This window comes from Xenopus laevis, chromosome 7S (assembly GCF_017654675.1).
Source record: "Xenopus laevis strain J_2021 chromosome 7S, Xenopus_laevis_v10.1, whole genome shotgun sequence".
NCBI lineage: Eukaryota > Metazoa > Chordata > Amphibia > Anura > Pipidae > Xenopus > Xenopus laevis.
The window spans coordinates 35757394-35777537 of NC_054384.1; the positions used below are offsets into that span (position 1 = coordinate 35757394).

Consider the following 20144-nt stretch of genomic DNA (forward strand, 5'->3'; position numbering starts at 1 on the left):
GACATTGGGAAAGGTTGTCACTTTGCTCTTACAGAAGAGCTTACAGGGGAACTGGAAAGATTTGTTTAAATGAGAAGGAAAGCCAAATGTTAGGTGGTCATAATTGCTTACCAAATACTCTGCTGTACTGGTCTGGGGTAGTTTTTAGGAGAACCACACTGCAAACTTATTTGGAGAAGATCCAGAAGAAGAGGATTTTAGAGGTTTGTTTCCCCCCATAGTAGTACCCTAAACTGGTGCACTTTAAAAAAAACAAGAGCACCAGTCAAGGGCACTAGATATGCATTTATCATCACTGGGCAGTGCCAGTGATTATTATTTTCTTCCTCCTTTAAATGTGAAAATTTGTAACATTATTTAAACACCTAAATACCTACAGTTGAGGGCAAATACAAACTGACAGTACCCAGTATACACAGTGACTTCCATTAAGCAGATTGTTTGGCAGCTGTAAATTTGAGACTGACTTCGGATATCAGCCTTACAGGTACATGAACCACACACTTCCTGAAGTTGTCCATAAGTAGGAGTACAGTGGTGTGAAAAACTATTTGCCCCCTTCCTGATTTCTTATTCTTTTGCATGTTTGTCACACTTAAATGTTTCTGCTCATCAAAAACCGTTAACTATTAGTCAAAGATAACATAATTGAACACAAAATGCAGTTTTTAAATGAAGGTTTACGTTATTAAGGGAGAAAAAAAACTACAAATCTACATGGGCCTGTGTGAAAAAGTGATTGCCCCCCTTGTTAAAAAATAACTTAACTGTGGTTTATCACACCTGAGTTCAATTTCAAAGGTTATAAAGCCATTTCTAAAGCTTTGGGACTCCAGCGAACCACAGTGAGAGCCATTATCTACAAATGGCAAAAACATGGAACAGTGGTGAACCTTCCCAGGAGTGGCCGGCCGACCAAAATTACCCCAAGAGCGCAGAGACAACTCATCCGAGAGGCCACAAAAGACCCCAGGACAACATCTAAAGAACTGCAGGTCTCACTTGCCTCAATTAAGGTCAGTGTTCACGACTCCACCATAAGAAAGAGACTGGGCAAAAACGGCCTGCATGGCAGATTTCCTAGGCGCAAACCACTTTTAAGCAAAAAGAACATTAAGGCTCGTCTCAATTTTGCTAAAAAACATCTCAATGATTGCCAAGACTTTTGGGAAAATACCTTGTGGACCGACGAGACAAAAGTTGAACTTTTTGGAAGGTGCACGTCCCGTTACATCTGGCGTAAAAGTAACACAGCATTTCAGAAAAAGAACATCATACCAACAGTAAAATATGGTGGTGGTAGTGTGATGGTCTGGGGTTGTTTTGCTGCTTCAGGACCTGGAAGACTTGCTGTGATAGATGGAACCATGAATTCTACTGTCTACCAAAAAATCCTGAAGGAGAATGTCCGGCCATCTGTTCGTCAACTCAAGCTGAAGCGATCTTGGGTGCTGCAGCAGGACAATGACCCAAAACACACCAGCAAATCCACCTCTGAATGGCTGAAGAAAAACAAAATGAAGACTTTGGAGTGGCCTAGTCAAAGTCCTGACCTGAATCCTATTGAGATGTTGTGGCATGACCTTAAAAAGGCGGTTCATGCTAGAAAACCCTCAAATAAAGCTGAATTACAACAATTCTGCAAAGATGAGTGGGCCAAAATTCCTCCAGAGCGCTGTAAAAGACTCGTTGCAAGTTATCGCAAACGCTTGATTGCAGTTATTGCTGCTAAGGGTGGCCCAACCAGTTATTAGGTTCAGGGGGCAATTACTTTTTCACACAGGTTTGGATTTCTTTTCTCCCTAAATAATGAAAACCCTCATTTAAAAACTGCATTTTGTGTTTACTTGTGTTATCTTTGACTAATAGTTAAATGTGTTTGATGATCAGAAACATTTTGTGTGACAAACATGCAAAAGAATAAGAAATCAGGAAGGGGGCAAATAGTTTTTCACACCACTGTATGTGGGTTTGGGAATAACATTTGTGAAGAGGTTCATCTTGAGGAAATTGGGAAAAAATGCAAGAAAACTTTAATGTTCAGAAAAGACAGATGTGTATTAAAGAAACTTCTTTGGAAAAAGATTAAAAACAGGAAAAACTGCTAGTGAATATGGCAGGGATTGTTAACATATGGATTAGGACCAAAAAATTAGAGCAGGTTTTCACAGTCCCCTTTAATAATGTGAAGTTTCTTCACATTAAAAATAGCAAGCATAATAAGGTGTGCAGCTGGTTCAAATTCATGATTTGGATTAATTGACCTAATTTAGATTCCTTGCGTCTTTTGAACAATTTTTTTGCTACCGAAAAATGAATTGCCAAAATCTGTAAGAAATAGTTTATCATTTAATTTAGCATGTTTATTTTTTTTTATATACTGTACTTTGACACAGTTTACTAATTCCTTCTTACCAGATATTAAAGCCTGGGAATTTTTCATTGGGAACTGTCCAGTCACACCAAAGATGCTGGCAGCGAGAATGTTCGATGCACCACTGAGAATGACCACACATGATAGAGTCAATACAAAGAATTCCTTAGTCCAAGCAGATGTATCAATTTTTGCCAGCACTGCGGTCAGTATAAAAATTAGCAGCATGACCACTAAAGAAGAAAGGATTCGCACTTTGGAAGAAACTCTGAAATAGATGGGAGAAATCAAAAGCTTACAGAAAACCACTTGTCACTTGATCATTAAACATTAATACAGTACAGTCAGCTTCTTTCCAAAATTAAATTCATATCATGCAGTATACCTGTGTTTTTTTTTTTAAACAAATCTGTAATTGGGTCTTATTACTTGTGTACGTGTGCATCCCCACCCCCATAATAGAGAGATGTTTGGTTCAGTCTGAAAGTTAACAACACATTCGAACTTTGGTTATTAAACACTGTTATAATGAAGTCTATGATTAGAGGAAGCAGTGTCCCACTAAGACCAATAAATAAGGACAAATAAAACTGGCCATACACATCTGTTCATTGAGACATTGCCAAATGAGTCTGATTTGACCAGCCATGCATGAGCTATTGGCTCGATACTGCCAACTTAAATAGACCCATAGGGCAAAAGACTGGGAATATATCAGTCTGCTACTCCGGTCCTCATCCAATGGGATTTTACCTGCACAATACTTATCTAGACAGTTTTCAGACAGATAATGATTATACCGGCTGTTGGAAAGCCCCCATTAGCAACTCAGATTGAAGGGGCCAAGCTAGTAGTGTATATTGACCCATGTATGGCTAGTTTAAAGGGATTCTGTCATGGTGTAATTTTTATTACTCTGCAAATAATTCACTCTACCATGTAAAATTTCATTCCTAACCCAGCAAGTGTATTTTTAGTTGTTATATTGGTGTGTGGGCAATCATCTCTGGTCATTTTGCCTGGGCATGTGCTTTCAGAAAGAGCCAGCGCTTCAGGATTTAACTGCTTTCAGGCAGGGTATTGTTTCTCCCATTCAATGTAACTGAAGTTGTAGCAAAGGGACATGAATTTTTATTACTGAGTGCTGTACTTATATCTACCAGGTTGCTGTTATCTTGTTACCTTCTCAATGTTTTGCTGATGGGCTGCTGGGGGAAGGGGGGATGATATAAGTCCAACTTGTAGTGCAGCAGTAAAGAGTGATTGAAGTTTATCAGAGCACATGACCGAGGGCACCTGGGAAACTGACAATATGTCTACACCATGTCAGATTTCAACATATATATAAAAAAAAATCTGTTTGCTCTTTTGAAAAATGGATTTCAGTGCAGAAGTCTGCTGGAGCAACACTATTAACATGCATTTTGAAAAAAAAAAAGCATGTTCTCCCATGACAGTATCCATTTAAGGTTCTGTGGACAGCAACCAATGTTCCCAATTACACAATATATACAACAAATATATACAACAAATAAAATAAAAAAAGAGTGTTTTACTTTAGTTGTAGGTATATAAAATATACCTACATATGAAAACAGTTGTAGTATCCTTTTCAACACACTAGTGAAGGTGGCAGTGAAGAGGTTAAGCTTTTGTTTGTATTAAGGGCATGTGTGTAGATGAGTCAAAAGACAGGTAATTATATGAGAAATAAATAAACATTTTGTGTGATATTGTGAGGGTTCAGAATAAATTTAGCCTGTAGCATGAAATGCTGCTTTACCATGATTACATTACCATTTGTTCTTTTTCCCCTCCTCACCTATGGGGCAAATATCTAAACAGGTTATGCACAGGAGCACGATGCTAATAACCAGTACAGGCGGAACACACATACTGTATATCGGCTGGGAGCAGTCCTATTTCTGACATCAGTGGGAGATAATTAGCTGTCTGTGGGGGGAGCAAACTTAAGCTGGCCATAGACGCAACGATCCGATCGTACGAATCATGGATTCGTTCGATTTTCGGACCATGTGTGGAGAGTCCCGATGTTTTTCGTCGGAGATCGGTCATTTGGTCGATCGGACAGGTTAGAAAATTTCTGTTGCCTGTCGATAATATTTCTGCATGTATTGCCGATCGTACGATTTTCAGCGGGAGACTGTCACTAGCTTTGTCAGACATAACTATCGTACGATTGCTGTCAGAGGTAGTACATTGGCTGATCTGTTCTTTTACTACTTTATGGTATGGTAAGACTTTGATCTTTATGGTTAATGGAGGGTCGGGAGATGGGAAAGTCCGATAGTACGTTGATTCGTACGATCGGATCTTCGTGTCTATGGCCAGCTTTACAGTTCCAGGATACACACTAGATACTGCCTTGGTAGATGAGTAGAGATAGCTAAAAACACTGTAAAAAGCACTTTTAAAATAATTTAAGGCCCCATACACAGGCCGATAAAATGAGCCAACAGACACATAAATCTGGAGCTTATTGGCCCATGTGTGGGGCCATCCGACGGGCCGAAAGTCGACCAGATCTCGATCGGGCAGGTTAAAAAATCCCGTTGGATCTATGTGGGCATGCGGTCCTGTGATCCGACTGCCCGTATCGAATTCATTATGATCCAATCGCTGGGCCCTAGGGATGCCATGCATATCACTTCGGTTTTGCAAAGTCGTCTGAAGTTTCCTTGTAAGGCAACTTCGGAAAACCGAAGCGATACCTATGCCATTACGCCGGCAATTCGTTTTCTTGCCGGCAGGAAGACCTTTCGGGGAGATTAGTCACCCACAGTAGATTTGTCGTTGGGCGACTAATCTCCCCGTGTGCCACCACCCTTAGGGTGAAAAATTCTTGTAGTAGCTATCTCTGCTTTGGTATGTTCATTTTTCATGTGAAGCCAATTTTAACTGCCCACTTGCACCCTGCTTAAGGCTAGGGCCACTGCCCACTTGCTTAAAACTAGTAGCCTCCTCTCTCTTCCGCATTCAGAAGTGTTAAATCAGAAGCAGCAAGAACAGAATTTGCGAATTTTAGCTCAAAATGCAGAGACTTATGTTTCTTTGCCAAAATGTGCCCTAAGGCTAGTGCCACATGGGAGCTTAAATCAGTTAGCTGAAATCTGCTGGCTGATTTCAGCCCTACCACGGGCAGCAGCCTCCTCTCTTTTTCACATTGAATCAGCTCAGTGTGACCAGTCTAGGCAGGTTTAAGCAAAGAACTGCAAGTCTCTGCATTTTGAGCTGAAATCTGCTGGTCTGTTCACTCTGAGCCGATTCAATGCGGAAAAGAGTTACGGCTACTGCCTGCGTTAGGGCTGAAATCCGCCAGTGTATTTCAGCTAGCCCCCGTGTGGCCCTAGCCTAAGGCTAAGGGCCAATGACCGTCACTCTACAGTCCCCTCTAATTCATCTCAATGGAAAATAGGTTGTTTTGTGAAGACATTTCTATTAGTAGACAGAGCTGGTATAACAGTGTCCAATTCCCACCTATCAGCAGAAGTGTCAGCAAAAGACAATGCATGTTCCACTGTAATGAGAAATGTGTTGTTTAATTGGTGCAGTTCTGCCTCAAATCACTGCAGCCATCTAAACAGAGGGAGAGTGGAGTTTTGACTGCTGCTGTTTTCCCCCTGATGGAAGCCACGGTCCAAAGGCCCTTATGTGATACTAGCCTTCTCATATATGTATAAAAAAGAAAGAAAGGACATAATACCCTAATCTGTTATATAATTATAACCAAACCTTAATAAAATTATTCTCCTGGTAGAAAGCTACTGTCTTACATGTACATATGTTATTACATTCAATATCTTCCTGTTTTATTATCATTTGCTGTAAATGCTAAAAATATAGCATGGGGAAAAGGTCTGATAATAAGTGAAAAAAAATTGGTTTCAGCAATGACAAACCTTACCTGTTGACAAGAAAGAAATTCAATATGAGGCATGGCACTGATGGAACAGCAGAGGCAATGGAGAAATAGCTTTCAAAGTAGTCCTGTCGATAATTTGCAAAGAAATACAAAATATTATAACAAAATATACTACATGAATGTGCAACTGGCACACAAAATACTTGTTTCAGAAGAACACTGCTCACTCACAGAAGACTGTGTGAAAAGAAGCAATATTCTCTTCTAAAACATAATGTGAATCTGTTTTCAACTCAGTATTCCAGGTTTTGCTTCAGGATTGAGGTATACCTCCCAACATTTTGGAAATAGAAAGAGGGACAAAAAGATTTGCCACGCCATTGCCCTTGTGGGGAAATGGGCAAGGCTGAAAGTGTATGCAATGGCATATGTTTGTAACACACCCTGTTGGGTTTTAGTACATAACATTTTAAATATTTTTTTAAATACTTTTGTTTTTTTGGTGTTACTGTTACTTAAGGACTGGATCCGAAAACTGCACTGCATACTCAAGGTGAGACCTTACTAGGGCCATTAAAGAAGTAAATTATGTTTTATCCCTTTAGTCAATTCCCTTTTTTATGTAAGACAGTGCTTTATTTGCTTTAGTAGCATGACACTTCTTGGAACTGGTTATTTACAAAAACCCCTAGATCTTTCTCAATGAAGGAAACTTCCAACAGAATGCCATTTAGGGGCAAATTTACTTATGGTCGAATATCGAGGGTTAATTAACCCTCGATATTCGACTGCCGAATTGAAATCCTTTGACTTCAAATATCGAAGTCGAAGGATTTACCGCAAATAGTTTGACCGAACAATTAAATCCTTCGAATCGTTCCATTTGAAGGATTTTAATCCATCGATCGAACAATTTTTCTTCGACCTAAAAATTGTTCCAAAGCCTATGGGAACCTTCCCCATAGGCTAACATTGACTTCGGTAGGTTTTAGGTAGCGAACTAGGGGGTCAAAGTTTTTTTTAAAGAGACATTATTTAGACTATCGAATGGTCGATTAGTCAAACGATTTTTAGTTCCAATCATTCGATTTGAAGTCGTAGTCGAAGGTCGAAGTAGCCAAAAAAAAGTTTTTTTTATTCTATTCCTTCACTCGAACTAAGTAAATAGGCCCCTTAGTGTATAATTTGCATTTATATTAAGTGCATAACCTTGCATTTATCAACACTGAACCTCATTTTCCAGTTTGCAGCCCAGTTTTCCAATCTGGTCTAGAATATGTTCCATGTTCCAACAGCACTCTTTTACTCGTTTACTTGGGTTATGTAGAAAAGGTGCATAAACACAACCTGAACTTACAGAAATAAATATTACAGTAAATTTGTTTACACAGACATACCTAATTCCACAGACAGAAAGCAAACCATGATATTTCCATAAACTTTTTCCCATCCAATCCCCTTAGTATCATAGTATCAATCAACTCCTCCATCACCTTGTTCCATTGTGATGTGATGTATTCTTAAACTCTCTAGTCTCTCTGCTTTTCAGAAAATATGTACCCCCACTACATAAAGCAGAGTCCCCAGTCCCAGAATCAATCATTTCACAATAAAACAAGGAAAGAGAACGGTTGCATTACACTGTGAGGAAGTGGCCCCAGGCAGCAAAGAGAAAGACTATCATGGTTTCCTTTAAATGTGGTAGAAAAAAATGCATTAAGAATATCTATTTCTGGAGTTCAGTGTTTTTGTACCTTATTTGCATAACAGAATGCAGTCATAACAAACAATTCATGTTAGAAATTTTTTTGTATGTGTAAAAGTGATAAAATAAGCATTAACATCAGTCAAATGTTTAGCATGAAATTTTTCATACCCATTTTTTTTAATATTGCAGTTTCCTTTCAAATGTTTCAAAACAGTATTACTTACACTTATGTCGGAGACATCGTGCCGCTCTATCAGTGGTGCGTCTGTGCAGTTTCTGAACTTAAATATCCAGTAGTGTTTTGCAGTGCAAAAAAAGTTCCAGGGCAATGAAGCCCCAACCCCAAGAATGAAAAATATAATGTATGTGCAGTTGTAATGGTCCACTGGCTTATGGGTGTAATATGGTTTTACTCGATGTTCTCCCAGTAAGGATTCCTGTTCAAAATCTGATTGAATATGGTTTGAGGACTTGTAAACAGAATTTGCACTTTGCAAAGAGTCCTCAGACACTGCAACAGAAAAAACAGAAGTTCAAGGAAAAACAAAAGTACATGCTAAGAAAATCCTAGCAACACACATTTGAAGATTTTGTGCCCAAACTAGTGATTTTGTTGCCATTTATACTAATCAGAGCATAACCATTATAAAACCTTATTGCACTGCCTCCAACATAATACATAGTTTAGCTCTAAAGGTGCTGATGCTGGCCTTCTGCAGTTTGTGTAAATAGATTTATTTACTAATAGTCATTTCTATTTCCTAATTAAGAATTATCCAGACAAGCTCTTCAGATACACAAGCATGTCTGTCCCAACTTTTGAACAACTGGTAGACCTGGTACATGACCAGCTTACAATACCATCACAACCTTTAGTATAGCTTTAAAGGGGTTGTTCACCTTTAAATTAACTTTTAGTATGATGCAGAGTGATATTCTGAGACAATTTTCAGTTGGTTTTCTTTTGTTATTTGAATTTTCAGTTGGTTTTCTTTTGTTATTTGAAATCTCCAATTTCAGACTTGGCCCAAATTATCCTAACAACCATGCATTGATTTGAATAAGAGACTGGGATATGAATAGGAGAGGCCTGAATAGAAAGGTGAGTAATAAAAAGTAACAATAACAATACATTTGTAGCCTTACAGAATATCTGTTTTTAGAAGGGGTCAGTAACCCCCATTTTTAAAAGTATATTTATAAAATAGTGAACTCCATTGATAGATTTGATTCAAAAAAATCGCATAGTAACTAATAGAAAATGAGTGACTTTTTCTGTGATAATTTCTAATCTCATATTTTAATAAATCTGCCCCTTAGTGTCTCCCTGGAAAACAAATTACTATGTAATAATGATTTTGGGACACCAAAAAACCTAAAGAGCAATAGTGAAATACAGAAGAATAGGTTATTCTGGCATTAGGGGGTTTAAAGGGAAACAAGCACTCCTTTTTAACACAAGCTTATTCTATTGGGCTTATGTAAAAGATGCAAATACTCTATCTGAACAGCAAAAATAAATATATATTTGTTGTTTTTTACACAGACATACTTTATTAGTTAGATTGAGAGGAAACCATGATGGTCTGCCTCTGACTCCACCACCTCCCCCTTATTCTGGCAGAACCATTAAACCCTGTCCACACCTTGTTCCCAATAATGAATCCTAGGACTTAAAGACAAGCTGCGCAGAGAAACTGTGCACTCTGAACAACATCTCCAGTTTATATTCCTTTGTGCAGTTTGAGACCACATCTCCTGCCCACCCTGATCCTGCCTCCACTTGCCCCTTTACTTACAGAATGTAATGTAGGAAATTATTTCCCCATCCACTCCTCACTTTTTCACACCCCATTTGCCCAACTAACTGAGGATCCTTCTGCTTGCTATAAACTGAGGGAAAATGTAGTGGGTGTTGTACAGAGTTTCTGCAAAGGAACTAGAAAATGCTAAGCAAATTTCCAATATAGATGAATTACATTTTTTCAGTTCGCTGCACTCCTAGCTTTGACACCTGAAAACGTAGCAGAAGTTAGTGATTAAAAGACCTAAATGAAAACTGATTTCTATGAAACTGTAACAAAAGTCCAGAAACAGAAAAGGGGATAAACAAATAAAAGGAGAACCAAATGTAAGAGGTCAGGTAATTGATTTAAATCACTGAGGGTGACTAATATTTTGGCACCTCTTAATGGTCGTACACCCATTTAAAGTTATTTGTAACTTAATTCCTACTAAAATCAGTGTTTGTTTATGTCTTTCCGTTCTAAGGTTCTGACTCTTAAAACAATGTAATCATGTAAACAATGTAAAAATGTAGTCAGTTTTCCTCAACCTGCAACACTGTTTCAGGAGTCAGAGAATGTAAACATGCAGATAGTTCTTGGAATTACATTTACAAATAAATGGGGTTGTTTGCCTTCCAAACACTTTTTTCAGTGTAGTTGTCAGATTGCTCACCAGGCATAAAGCCTTTTTTCAACTCCAATTTGAAGTCTAAAAGTTTGTTCATGTTTTGGTGTTACCGGTCATTTGACATGTCCTGTAAACTATTCGTTTAGGAGGCAGTAGGAAACTGATCTTGTCTGTTTCGGCAAGCGCCCAAATGTGCATCATTTGATGAATGAATGATGATTGGAACTAAGGACTGTCCCATTTTCCAAGTGATAACTGCTTGATAAGAACCTGCACTATTTCTTTCATGAGGTTGTGCTAGTGCTGACAGCGCCGGATTCGCTGGGCGGCGCCCCTAGGCCGTGCTCTCCGCGCGGTCCTAGCGCCCGCCCGCACCACCACACGCTGGCGCCGGAGCACAGGCTCCCCACAGAGTGGCTGGGCGGCATGCCGCCCCCAAAAATGTGCCGCCTATGTGGCCTCGCCACAAATCTGGGCCCGAGTGCTGATAAGCAGAGTCAGCATCCTGAGGTACTGCTTCCTGGGTGCCTAAAAATAATAGGTGCTAAAGCACCCAGAGTCACTCCACATTAGAGTGCCAATATAACATTTGTGCCCTATTTACCAGCACTTAATATTATGCTTACTAAGACCAAAAGTGCTAAAAGCATTACTTTGTAACAAGTGCATCTGAACCTGGCTGAGCCACCTTGGCTATTGCCCAATTCAGGCTTTAAAGGAGAACTAAAGCGTAACTAAAGAAGTAGCTAGAAATTGTGTACATTATGTTTTGGGTTTCTGTACCAGCCCAAGGCAACTACAGTACTTTAGCAGTAAAGATCTGTATCTCCAAAGATGCCCCCAGTAGCCCCCCATCTTCTTTTCTGCTGATTCACTGCACATGCTCTGTGCTGCTGTCACTTACTGAGCTTAGGGACACACTCACAATATACAGCACACATAGAATATAACTGTCACAATATAAGGCTGATTAGTAATTAATATAATTACTACGTCAGCACAGAAACCAGTGCAACTAGAATCAGAATTTAATAAGCCTTGTAGCATCAGCTGATATTATAAACAAACCTTATTTTCTGCTTGATAATTTGCAACAACCCCTAAGTTTAGCTTCTCAACAGCTGCTCAGAGCCCACTGACCATGTGAGTGTCAGACACTTTCAAAGTTAGTGACCCCCTGAGACAAGTTTGAAGTCCTGGATCATTGCTGCTATTGAAAAGCTGAAACTTTAAGATGGTGCAATAATTTTAATATATAGAATAAGGCATTTTTACCAACATTCATTTTTAGGGGTTAGTTCTCCTTTAAATGTTTGGTCCTTTGAATTTGAATTTTGTCTGCTGAGGCAAGAGGTCCAGTTAGCCATGGACTAATGCAGTCCCTGGTTAACTAAACTTTTTTTAATATATAACTGTATAATACATGTTTATGAATATGACAAGTTCCCAATAATGATTCCCAATATTGTATAAAGAAGCTTTAACCTACCTGTTATCCTCAAATGTAAACAATAACACAATTTTCCAACCATGTGCCCAGCCAACATGACTGACAGCAGACCCAGTGCTCCTGGTTATCAGCTATGCCCATGTCATTAAGGTGGTAATAATCCACTCTGAGTTCATGTTATCAATTACTGGTAAGAATTTGTTTGTTTTTTTTAAAAATATAGAAAAGGATCATTATCACTCCAATAACTTAGGCTTAATTGATGATGTCTCTGCCCTGGGCAGTTTTAAACAGGTAACAACCATTCATGAAATGTATTTATTCACTTTACTTTAGCATACAAATGCCATTGCTGTTGAATGGGCAGTCTGTAGATGATAGATGTTGCATAATGGCCTCTGTAATATTTTTTTAAAATCATTTATTTATTAAGGGTTGACATGTTTCATGGTGCTTTAGGGTAGGACTACATGTCCGACTTAGATGCGTTTCCATTGAATCCAAAAACGCACTCGTCAAGTCAGATGCACAGGAACAAGGTAAGTAATATAAAGTTGGATGGTGTCGCAACGGTGATCCGACGCAACACAACTGTCAGATGCAGACGCAGCTTGCAGCATTTGCATCCGACAATCGTGCCCAGCGGATCACCTTTGCGATACCATACGACTTTAGATTACTTACCTTGTTCCTGTCGCATCCAACTTGACATGTGCATTTTGTAGCCCAGCGTCGGATCCGACGAAAAGTCTGACGTGTAGTCCTACCCTTAGAGACTTTACATATCATTCACATCAGCTGCTGTACCAGCTCAGCTTAAGGTCTAAGGTCGTAAATATATTTCCAAGGCCGAACAAGAGGTAGGCAGAAAATTCATGTGTCTAGGACACAATGTTGGGTGGCGCTAGGCACATAGCTCATATGTAGCTCAGCCCTTGTCCCCCTCACTGCCTGCAAATCATTGAACGCTTCCCCCTGTCAGTGTGCACACTCGATTTTTTTCTTATTTGCGCATGTGAATATGAGCAAGGTGGTACCCTCAGCAACCCAGCTGGCTTGGCCCAGTGCTGTATGCTTTGGCCTCGTGTTTTTATATGGTCATGAAACTCCTCAGTCACTTATAATATCCTTATATTTTACAAGAGGGGGTACTTTATCCTATATACTAACCGAAGGCCTATCTATGTCCCGAGTGGAGGGGAGGCAGATGCGCACGCAACTTCGGTTAGGATCTATGAGATGCGCGCGCAACTTCAGCCGAAAGACATAGATGCGGCCTTCGATTAGCAGATGTGCTGGAAGGTTAGGATCAGAACAGGTTAGGATCGGGGAGGCAGATGCGCTGGAAGGTTAGGATCTAGGGAGGCAGATGCGCTCACCGTCTCCTTCTGCCTCCCGCCGCCTCTTCTTTCCTGCTCACTCAGGCGGCGACCGCTGGAAGGTTAGGATCTAGGGAGGCAGATGCGCTCACCGTCACACTAGGGGAACCGGTTGCGTACCTGCACGAAAGTCTGTATAAGCGTCGGCCATCTTGCTACTCCTCTGCGACTTTGTCATCCGCCCACTGCCAAATCCGCCCACTAAAGTCTGTATAAGCGTCGGCCATCTTGCTACTCCTCTGCGAGTTTGTCATCCGCCCACTAAAGTCTGTATAAGCATCGGCCATCTTGCTACTCCTTTGCAAGTTTGTCTAATGGCGGCGCTAGCGTCACTCTAGGAGGGGAACCGGTTGCGTACCTGCACGAAAGTCTGTATAAGCGTCGGCCATCTTGCTACTCCTCTGCGACTTTGTCATCCGCCCACTGCCAAATCCGCCCACTAAAGTCTGTATAAGCATCGGCCATCTTGCTACTCCTCTGCGAGTTTGTCATCCGCCCACTAAAGTCTGTATAAGCGTCGGCCATCTTGCTACTCCTTTGCAAGTTTGTCTAATGGCGGCGCTAGCGTCACTCTAGGAGGGGAACCGGTTGCGTACCTGCGTGGGTGGCCATTTTTAGCAAAACGGGCTATATTATCTCCAAAAAATATTGATGTTGACATGATAAACAACCAAGTGATTGCATTACTTCCTGGACAAAGCTGTGTCTTTCTGAGTACTGACTGTATTGATTCTGAAGACGAAAGTGAGAAACTTAACTTCCCATTAGAATATTTAAACACTATCAACAATGCTGGATTACCACAACACAATCTTATACTCAAAGTAGGAACAATAGTCATGCTGTTAAGAAACCTTAAGGGTAGGGGCACACGGCGCGATTTCGCCGCGATTCTGCGCTAAGCGAGTTGTCGCTGCGTTTTTTAAGCCGAAATAGCTTTGCTAACTTTGGCGCTGGCGTCAATGCAAATCGCGGCGAAATCGCTGCGCTAATTCACACGCGGCGATTCGTTTTCTATTGTCGTCCGAAGTTGCCTCGCTGAGCGTTTCCGGGCGACAGTAGAAAAAGAATCGCCGCGTGTGAATTAGCGCAGCGATTTCGCCGCGATTTGCATTGACGCCAGCGCCAAAGTTAGCAAAGCTATTTCGGCTTAAAAAACGCAGCGACAACTCGCCCAGCGCAGAATCGCGGCGAAATCGCGCCGTGTGCCCCTACCCTAACACTAAGCAAGGTTTATGTAACGGTACACGGTTGGTTGTGAAGAGCATGAGACAAAATGTTATCAAGGCAGAAGTGCTTACAGGATCCCATAGCGGTGATACTGTTTTGATTCCCAGAATTGACCTTACCAGTTCTGACCAGGAATTACCTTTTAAACTTAAACGACGACAATTCCCCATTAAGGCTGCATTTGCCATGACAATCAACAAATCACAAGGACAAACATTGGATAAAGTCGGCATTTACCTATCTGAGCCTGTGTTTGGTCATGGTCAACTTTATGTTGCATTTTCAAGAGTGCAGCGTTCATCTGATGTTAAAGTCAAGATTTTAAGTACAGCTCACCAGGGAGAACTCATTCAAGGACAGGAGAACATTTTCACAAAAAATGTTGTTTATAAAGAAATTTTTCAGTAACACTTTACTACCAATAAACTCAAAATTTAAGAATTCTAATAGCAGATAGGTAATAACAAGCAATAGGCACAGATTCACTCTACATCCCCACAAATTAGCGTCGCCAGTTGCTGCCTGGGGATGCCGAGTGAATCAGCACCCATCGCATTTTGCTGCCTCACTGTTGTTACCATTCTTTCATTAACGATTCTTTAGAGAATCGGGGGTTTACTGGTTTATTATAATACACAAGTTTCAGTGAGTCATGTGACAGAAATGACATCAGAACTCACCGTTTATAACTGATGACATAAGAACTCACCGTTTATAAGGATATAATTTACAAGATATTCATGGCTTTTGTGTATTATATAAGCATACAATTAACCTTCTTATTTGTTATATGAAGTGAGAAAAATTCAAAGCAAATTCATACAAACATGGAAAGAACATTCAACTCCCTTGCTGATATTTCCCTGGCTGAAACCAAACCATATTCTGGGGAAGTGCCCAGCTATGGGGCACGAAACGCGTTAGATTTGTACACCATCCACTGTCATCCTCACATGCGTCTGAATAAAACCAAAGATTGATGTTAACGGTGTCAGACTCCTGACTTGTTCTTGATCAGTGCTCCACAGCGGTTTGTGAGCCCCCATATTACAAAACAGCAATGTATCTATGTGCACTTTACAATGGGTATACTTGAAAATAACATATGTCAGGTTTGCACGCTCAGAGAAAAAACTTTTGTATTAGACTCAAAGAAAATCTTTTTACTGTTTAAAAGAATCAATTTGTCAGTTACAACAATGTTTCCAACAAGAATATCAGCCTATATATAACAATGATATACATACCAACCAATGGTGTATACAAGGCCAAAGGAAAGCAACAAGGAGCGGCACAGCGGCCTAGCGGCCTGTGTCAAGGGAATTCCCCTTGTTGCAAAACTTGGGAAAAAATACTCAATTATTTATATTGTGGTTGGCTAGATATTGATATTTGGCAAATTTACTGATATAATAAACACCAATGTAGTGCCATAAAAAGTAAGCATTATCCCATTTTGTAATTATTCCAGTTGCATTGTGCTTTTGTTATAAACTACTGCTATATACATTGGCTCTGGTGTAACGACCCACTGAATGCTCACATCCCAAAATACCAGAAGCTCTGTCCCCTCCCCACAGACTCAGCCACTGTATCAGCAAAACAAAGGTAAGATCTCCATCCCCCAGTGAATAAGTGCATAGAACAGTTGTTTCTCTTCTCACCCCCCAGATACACTGATATGATGTCCCACTGCCCAGTCACCAGGCTACGAGTTTACTTCCTCAAAGCTGCTTTGGTGGGAGGCATTTGACAAGCTCTCTGGACGGAAAAGAGTTAAAAAACTAAGACTCTGCCCCTTTTCAAGAGCGACCCCTTCCTCTACCGTGTGCCTGCCCTATGCTTAAATAGATACACAACGAATACAAAACCCCAGACTCCCACCTCCAATCCGCAGTAACCAGGTCCCTACTCACTTTTGAACACGTCGTATACACCCAAAGACTGGTTTTGTTAAGAATGCTGCACACAGGGCTCCGGCCCAGCTCTCATACTCAGAGCAGAGGGCGTTGCTAAGCGTAACCACTCCCAGGAGGCGAGACTGCCCGCACACGCACTATTACAACAAAAACACTAGCGTCAGCACAGTGGGTAAGATCACGTGCAGCTTGTTGGGAAATGCTGATATTTTAGACAATTAAATAATTCGAGATGTGTGAAATAAGTAAACCAGATGTATATGTTTTTGTGTTGTGATATTTAGTGCGACTTTGTTACCCTTTTTGGCCCAAAACAGTAAGCAGAACATGCTAACACTTACATCTTTCAGCTGCGCCCTCACATTTGTGTGTAAAGGGAAGGGAGCAGTGTTAATGGGCAGCGCCTCTCTTGCATCTCGCCAGCTGGGAATTTAACCCTATGGGTCCTTGCACAATTATAATTTCATTTATACCCAGAGACATATTTACACAGAGTTTATGTATGCCCCTCCATTTTAAATTATTATAGATTATACATCATTCAAATCAGTCCCTGTCCCAGTGGAGTTTTCAGAGTGTGGAAGGAAACTAAAGGAATACCTCACGATAGAGTCCTGCAGCGGGTCGGGTACCCGCGGGTACCCGCGGGTTACCCGCAAAAACCTGCGGTACCTGGCGGGTTGTGCTGAGAAGTTCCAGGTGCGGGTATACCCGCGGGGCGGTGATTCTGAGGGTGTGCAGGTCCTGGGTCGGGCCGCGGATCTTCTCATTAACGATATTTGCACCTTTTTCTGGTCACGCCGTGTCCCGATGACGTCACTTCCGGTTTACAATGAATGTACTTCCTGTTTTACTTCTTTTTTCCTTATCATATCGACTTCTGATGATGTCACTTCCGGTTTCTAATGACAGCACTTCCTGATTCTTGATGGTCAGCGGGTCGCGGGTCCGGGTTGCGGATAAGGTACTTGCGGGTCGGGTCGGGTAGCGGGTCCAAGCGGGTAAGAATGCGGGTTGCGGGTCCGGGTTGCGGGTGCGGGTTGCGGGTACGGGTCGGGTACGGGTCCCAAAAAATGGACCCGCGCAGGACTCTACCTCACGATAGGGTTGCCACCTGGCTGGTATTTTACCGGCCTGGCCGGTAAAAATCATGGTTGAGCCCAATGTTATTAATAGGGAAAAAAGATAAATATATAGGCTGGTATTTTTTTCCAAAAAAGGTGGACACATGAGTACATACAACTGGTTATTTACAAGCAGCACTGTATTTAGATCTTATGGCACCCTAGGCACTGGGTGAAAGTAGGCATGTAATATGCCATAGACAGTCACCATTTAGTGGGCTGGTGGTTGTGAGGGGTGTTTGGGCCTCTGTGTACTTGGAATGCCAGGGCCTATTCTGAATCTCAGTCCAGGCCTGAAAGTAGGTTTGCAACCTGGCTGGTATTTTACCAGCCTGGCCAGTAAAAATGATGGTTGATCCCAATGTTATTAATAGGGAAAAAAGATAAATGTATAGGAAGGCCGGTATTTTTTTCCAGAAAAGGTGGCGTCCCTAGGTGAAAGTGACGTAATTTCTGCACACAGGCAAATTCTTCAATAAACCCTGGGTTTGGTGTTGCTTACCTTTCCAAATATGGGACCTGCTGTAATGATTTTCTAATGTTTATATATCACTTTGGCCTAACTCATTATATCTTGAGCAGAATGTAGCCTTTTCCGGATCCCTATTCCTAGAATCTTTCGTCATAAGTAATTCAGTTCTTTTAGTATCATAGGCTTCTTGAACCCAGTTATCCAAATATCCCTTTTCTTTAAACCTTGCTCTCAAAACTTGACATTCATTCTCAAAGTCATCATCTCTACAGCAATTTATTTTGCTCTAAGGAACTGCCCCTTCAGGATTGCAGGTGCAACTAACATGATGTCCCCTTTTTGTATGCAAAAGGCTGTTTCGATCAGTTTTCTGACTTTACTTACTTACTTTCAATCCTATTCTCCATAGAAAAAAGGGTGACATCTAAAGAGTTGACTTTATCTAACTCATATTAAGCTATAAATGTCAAGTTCAACCCATTTATAGTAATTGATTCTATATAGTATAGTTATTTCAAAAATGCCTGTCCTGTTTTATCCATAACATTAAAGTGGTGGTTCACCTTTAAGGTAACTTTTATTTTGTTATAGAACGGCCAATTCTAAGAAACATTTCAATTGGTTTTCATTATTTATTTTTTATTGTTTTATAGTTATTTGCCTTTTTCTTCTGACTCAGTTTTCAAATGGGAGTCGCTGACTCAGCTCTAAAAACAAATGCTCTGTAAGGCTACAAATGTATTGTTATTGTTACTTTTTATTACTGATCCTTCTATTCAGGCCTCTCCTGTTCATATTCCAGTCTCTTATTCAAATCAATGCATGGTTGCTAGGGTAATTTTCACCCTAGTTACCAGATTGCTCAAGATGCAAATTGAAGAACTGCTGAATAAAATGCTAAATAACTCAAAATAATAAAAATAAGAATAATAAAAAATGAAAACAAATTGCAAATTGTCTCAGAATATCACTCTCTAGTCTACATCATATTTAAAGTTATATCAGAGATGAACAACTGCTTTTCATCAATAAGCTTGTAAGAATCCATATAGCTTATCTTAGCTGAAGCAATTTCTCTAGACACCAGCTGAGTCACAGTTATACATAATAATGTAACACATATAATGTAACACATATAATATTGCTAGAACAAACAATACTGGAGAAGTGAGGTGAAAGAGTGTTTTCATTTAACACAACCATTCCTCATGTTTTTGAGGATGGGGGGAAGTGTTATTTGTTTAGTAAAGCTTATGAATGAGCCAGTCACAGTTGTGGTAGTACATGAGCCAGAGCATCAGCCATGTTATATACTGTAGTAATATATGACCCAGATCATGTGACATTTTGCACTTTACACTATGTTTTGTGATCATATCTACATATATATTCTGTGTTGTGGCCCTGAAGTTCCTGCCAGTGCCAGGTATTCTACTTTACAGAAGGGCACTGCATACAAAGAAGAAGACATTTTTCAGCTGTATAGATGTAAGTGAATGATACCAACAAACTACAAAACATTTCTAATCAAAATACCATCCAAAGTTTCTTAGAATGATGTATTCTTTTATTATGCAAAAACAATTTTTGGTTGCCATTCACTTCGTTCTGCCTTCATTAATTACTGGTTCCCATATCACCTCCTTGTAATGCAAAGCTTACTCACTATACATTTCGCCTTTGATTATTTGCAGATTCAGTCACCTATGTCTGGATCAGAGGTCATTATTCATGAGTCAGAAAATCTATCCAAGAGGTAAGGGGTTTGTGGGGCATTCAGTCACAATTATTCTCCCTCTGGGCTTATATTTGTCTAAGGTATGCCAAGGCAACAACGTTCATCCATATGTTATCCTAGTTATCTTGTACAGGGCCAATAATATATAACATTCATGTTTGGTGTTAAAAGAGTGATCTGCTCTGAAACTACAGTGACATGTTTTCATGTCATGGGAACAAATGGGTCCCACTTCATTTATAATTTCAGTAACCCTATGAGTAGAGTTGTTATCACAAAATAAGCTTTAGGGGACAGAAGTGGTTCTGTGCGAGATCCATATCACACTATGAATTGAAAAACGAAGACAATAGCTGCCTGAAAGGACTTTAGTTGTTCTGTGCTGGCTGTTTCTGCAAGTACACAATCATAAGTAATGGAGCGAGATGGCCCTACGCATATCAATATTAACA

At 40.3% G+C, this 20144-nt stretch overlaps 1 protein-coding gene and 1 long non-coding RNA gene across 2 annotated transcripts in view; one reads left to right on the forward strand and one right to left on the reverse strand.

Annotated features, from left to right (window-relative positions):
• Positions 1 to 16444, reverse strand: part of slc29a3.S (solute carrier family 29 (equilibrative nucleoside transporter), member 3 S homeolog) — a 32183-nt gene extending 15739 nt beyond the window's left edge. Inside the window, exons 1-4 of the mRNA XM_018227615.2 lie at positions 16356 to 16444; positions 8190 to 8476; positions 6300 to 6382; positions 2416 to 2642 (exon numbers count right to left, since the gene is read on the reverse strand). Coding sequence (XP_018083104.1) covers positions 2416 to 2642; positions 6300 to 6382; positions 8190 to 8476; position 16356 — 598 coding nt within the window. The 5' untranslated portion in view covers positions 16357 to 16444. The remainder of the gene's footprint in view (positions 1 to 2415; positions 2643 to 6299; positions 6383 to 8189; positions 8477 to 16355) is intronic.
• The window catches only part of LOC121396287, a 37597-nt gene continuing 33894 nt past the window's right edge, over positions 16442 to 20144 (forward strand). The window contains exons 1-2 of the long non-coding RNA XR_005962959.1: positions 16442 to 16530; positions 19649 to 19710. This is a non-coding gene — a long non-coding RNA (uncharacterized LOC121396287). The remainder of the gene's footprint in view (positions 16531 to 19648; positions 19711 to 20144) is intronic.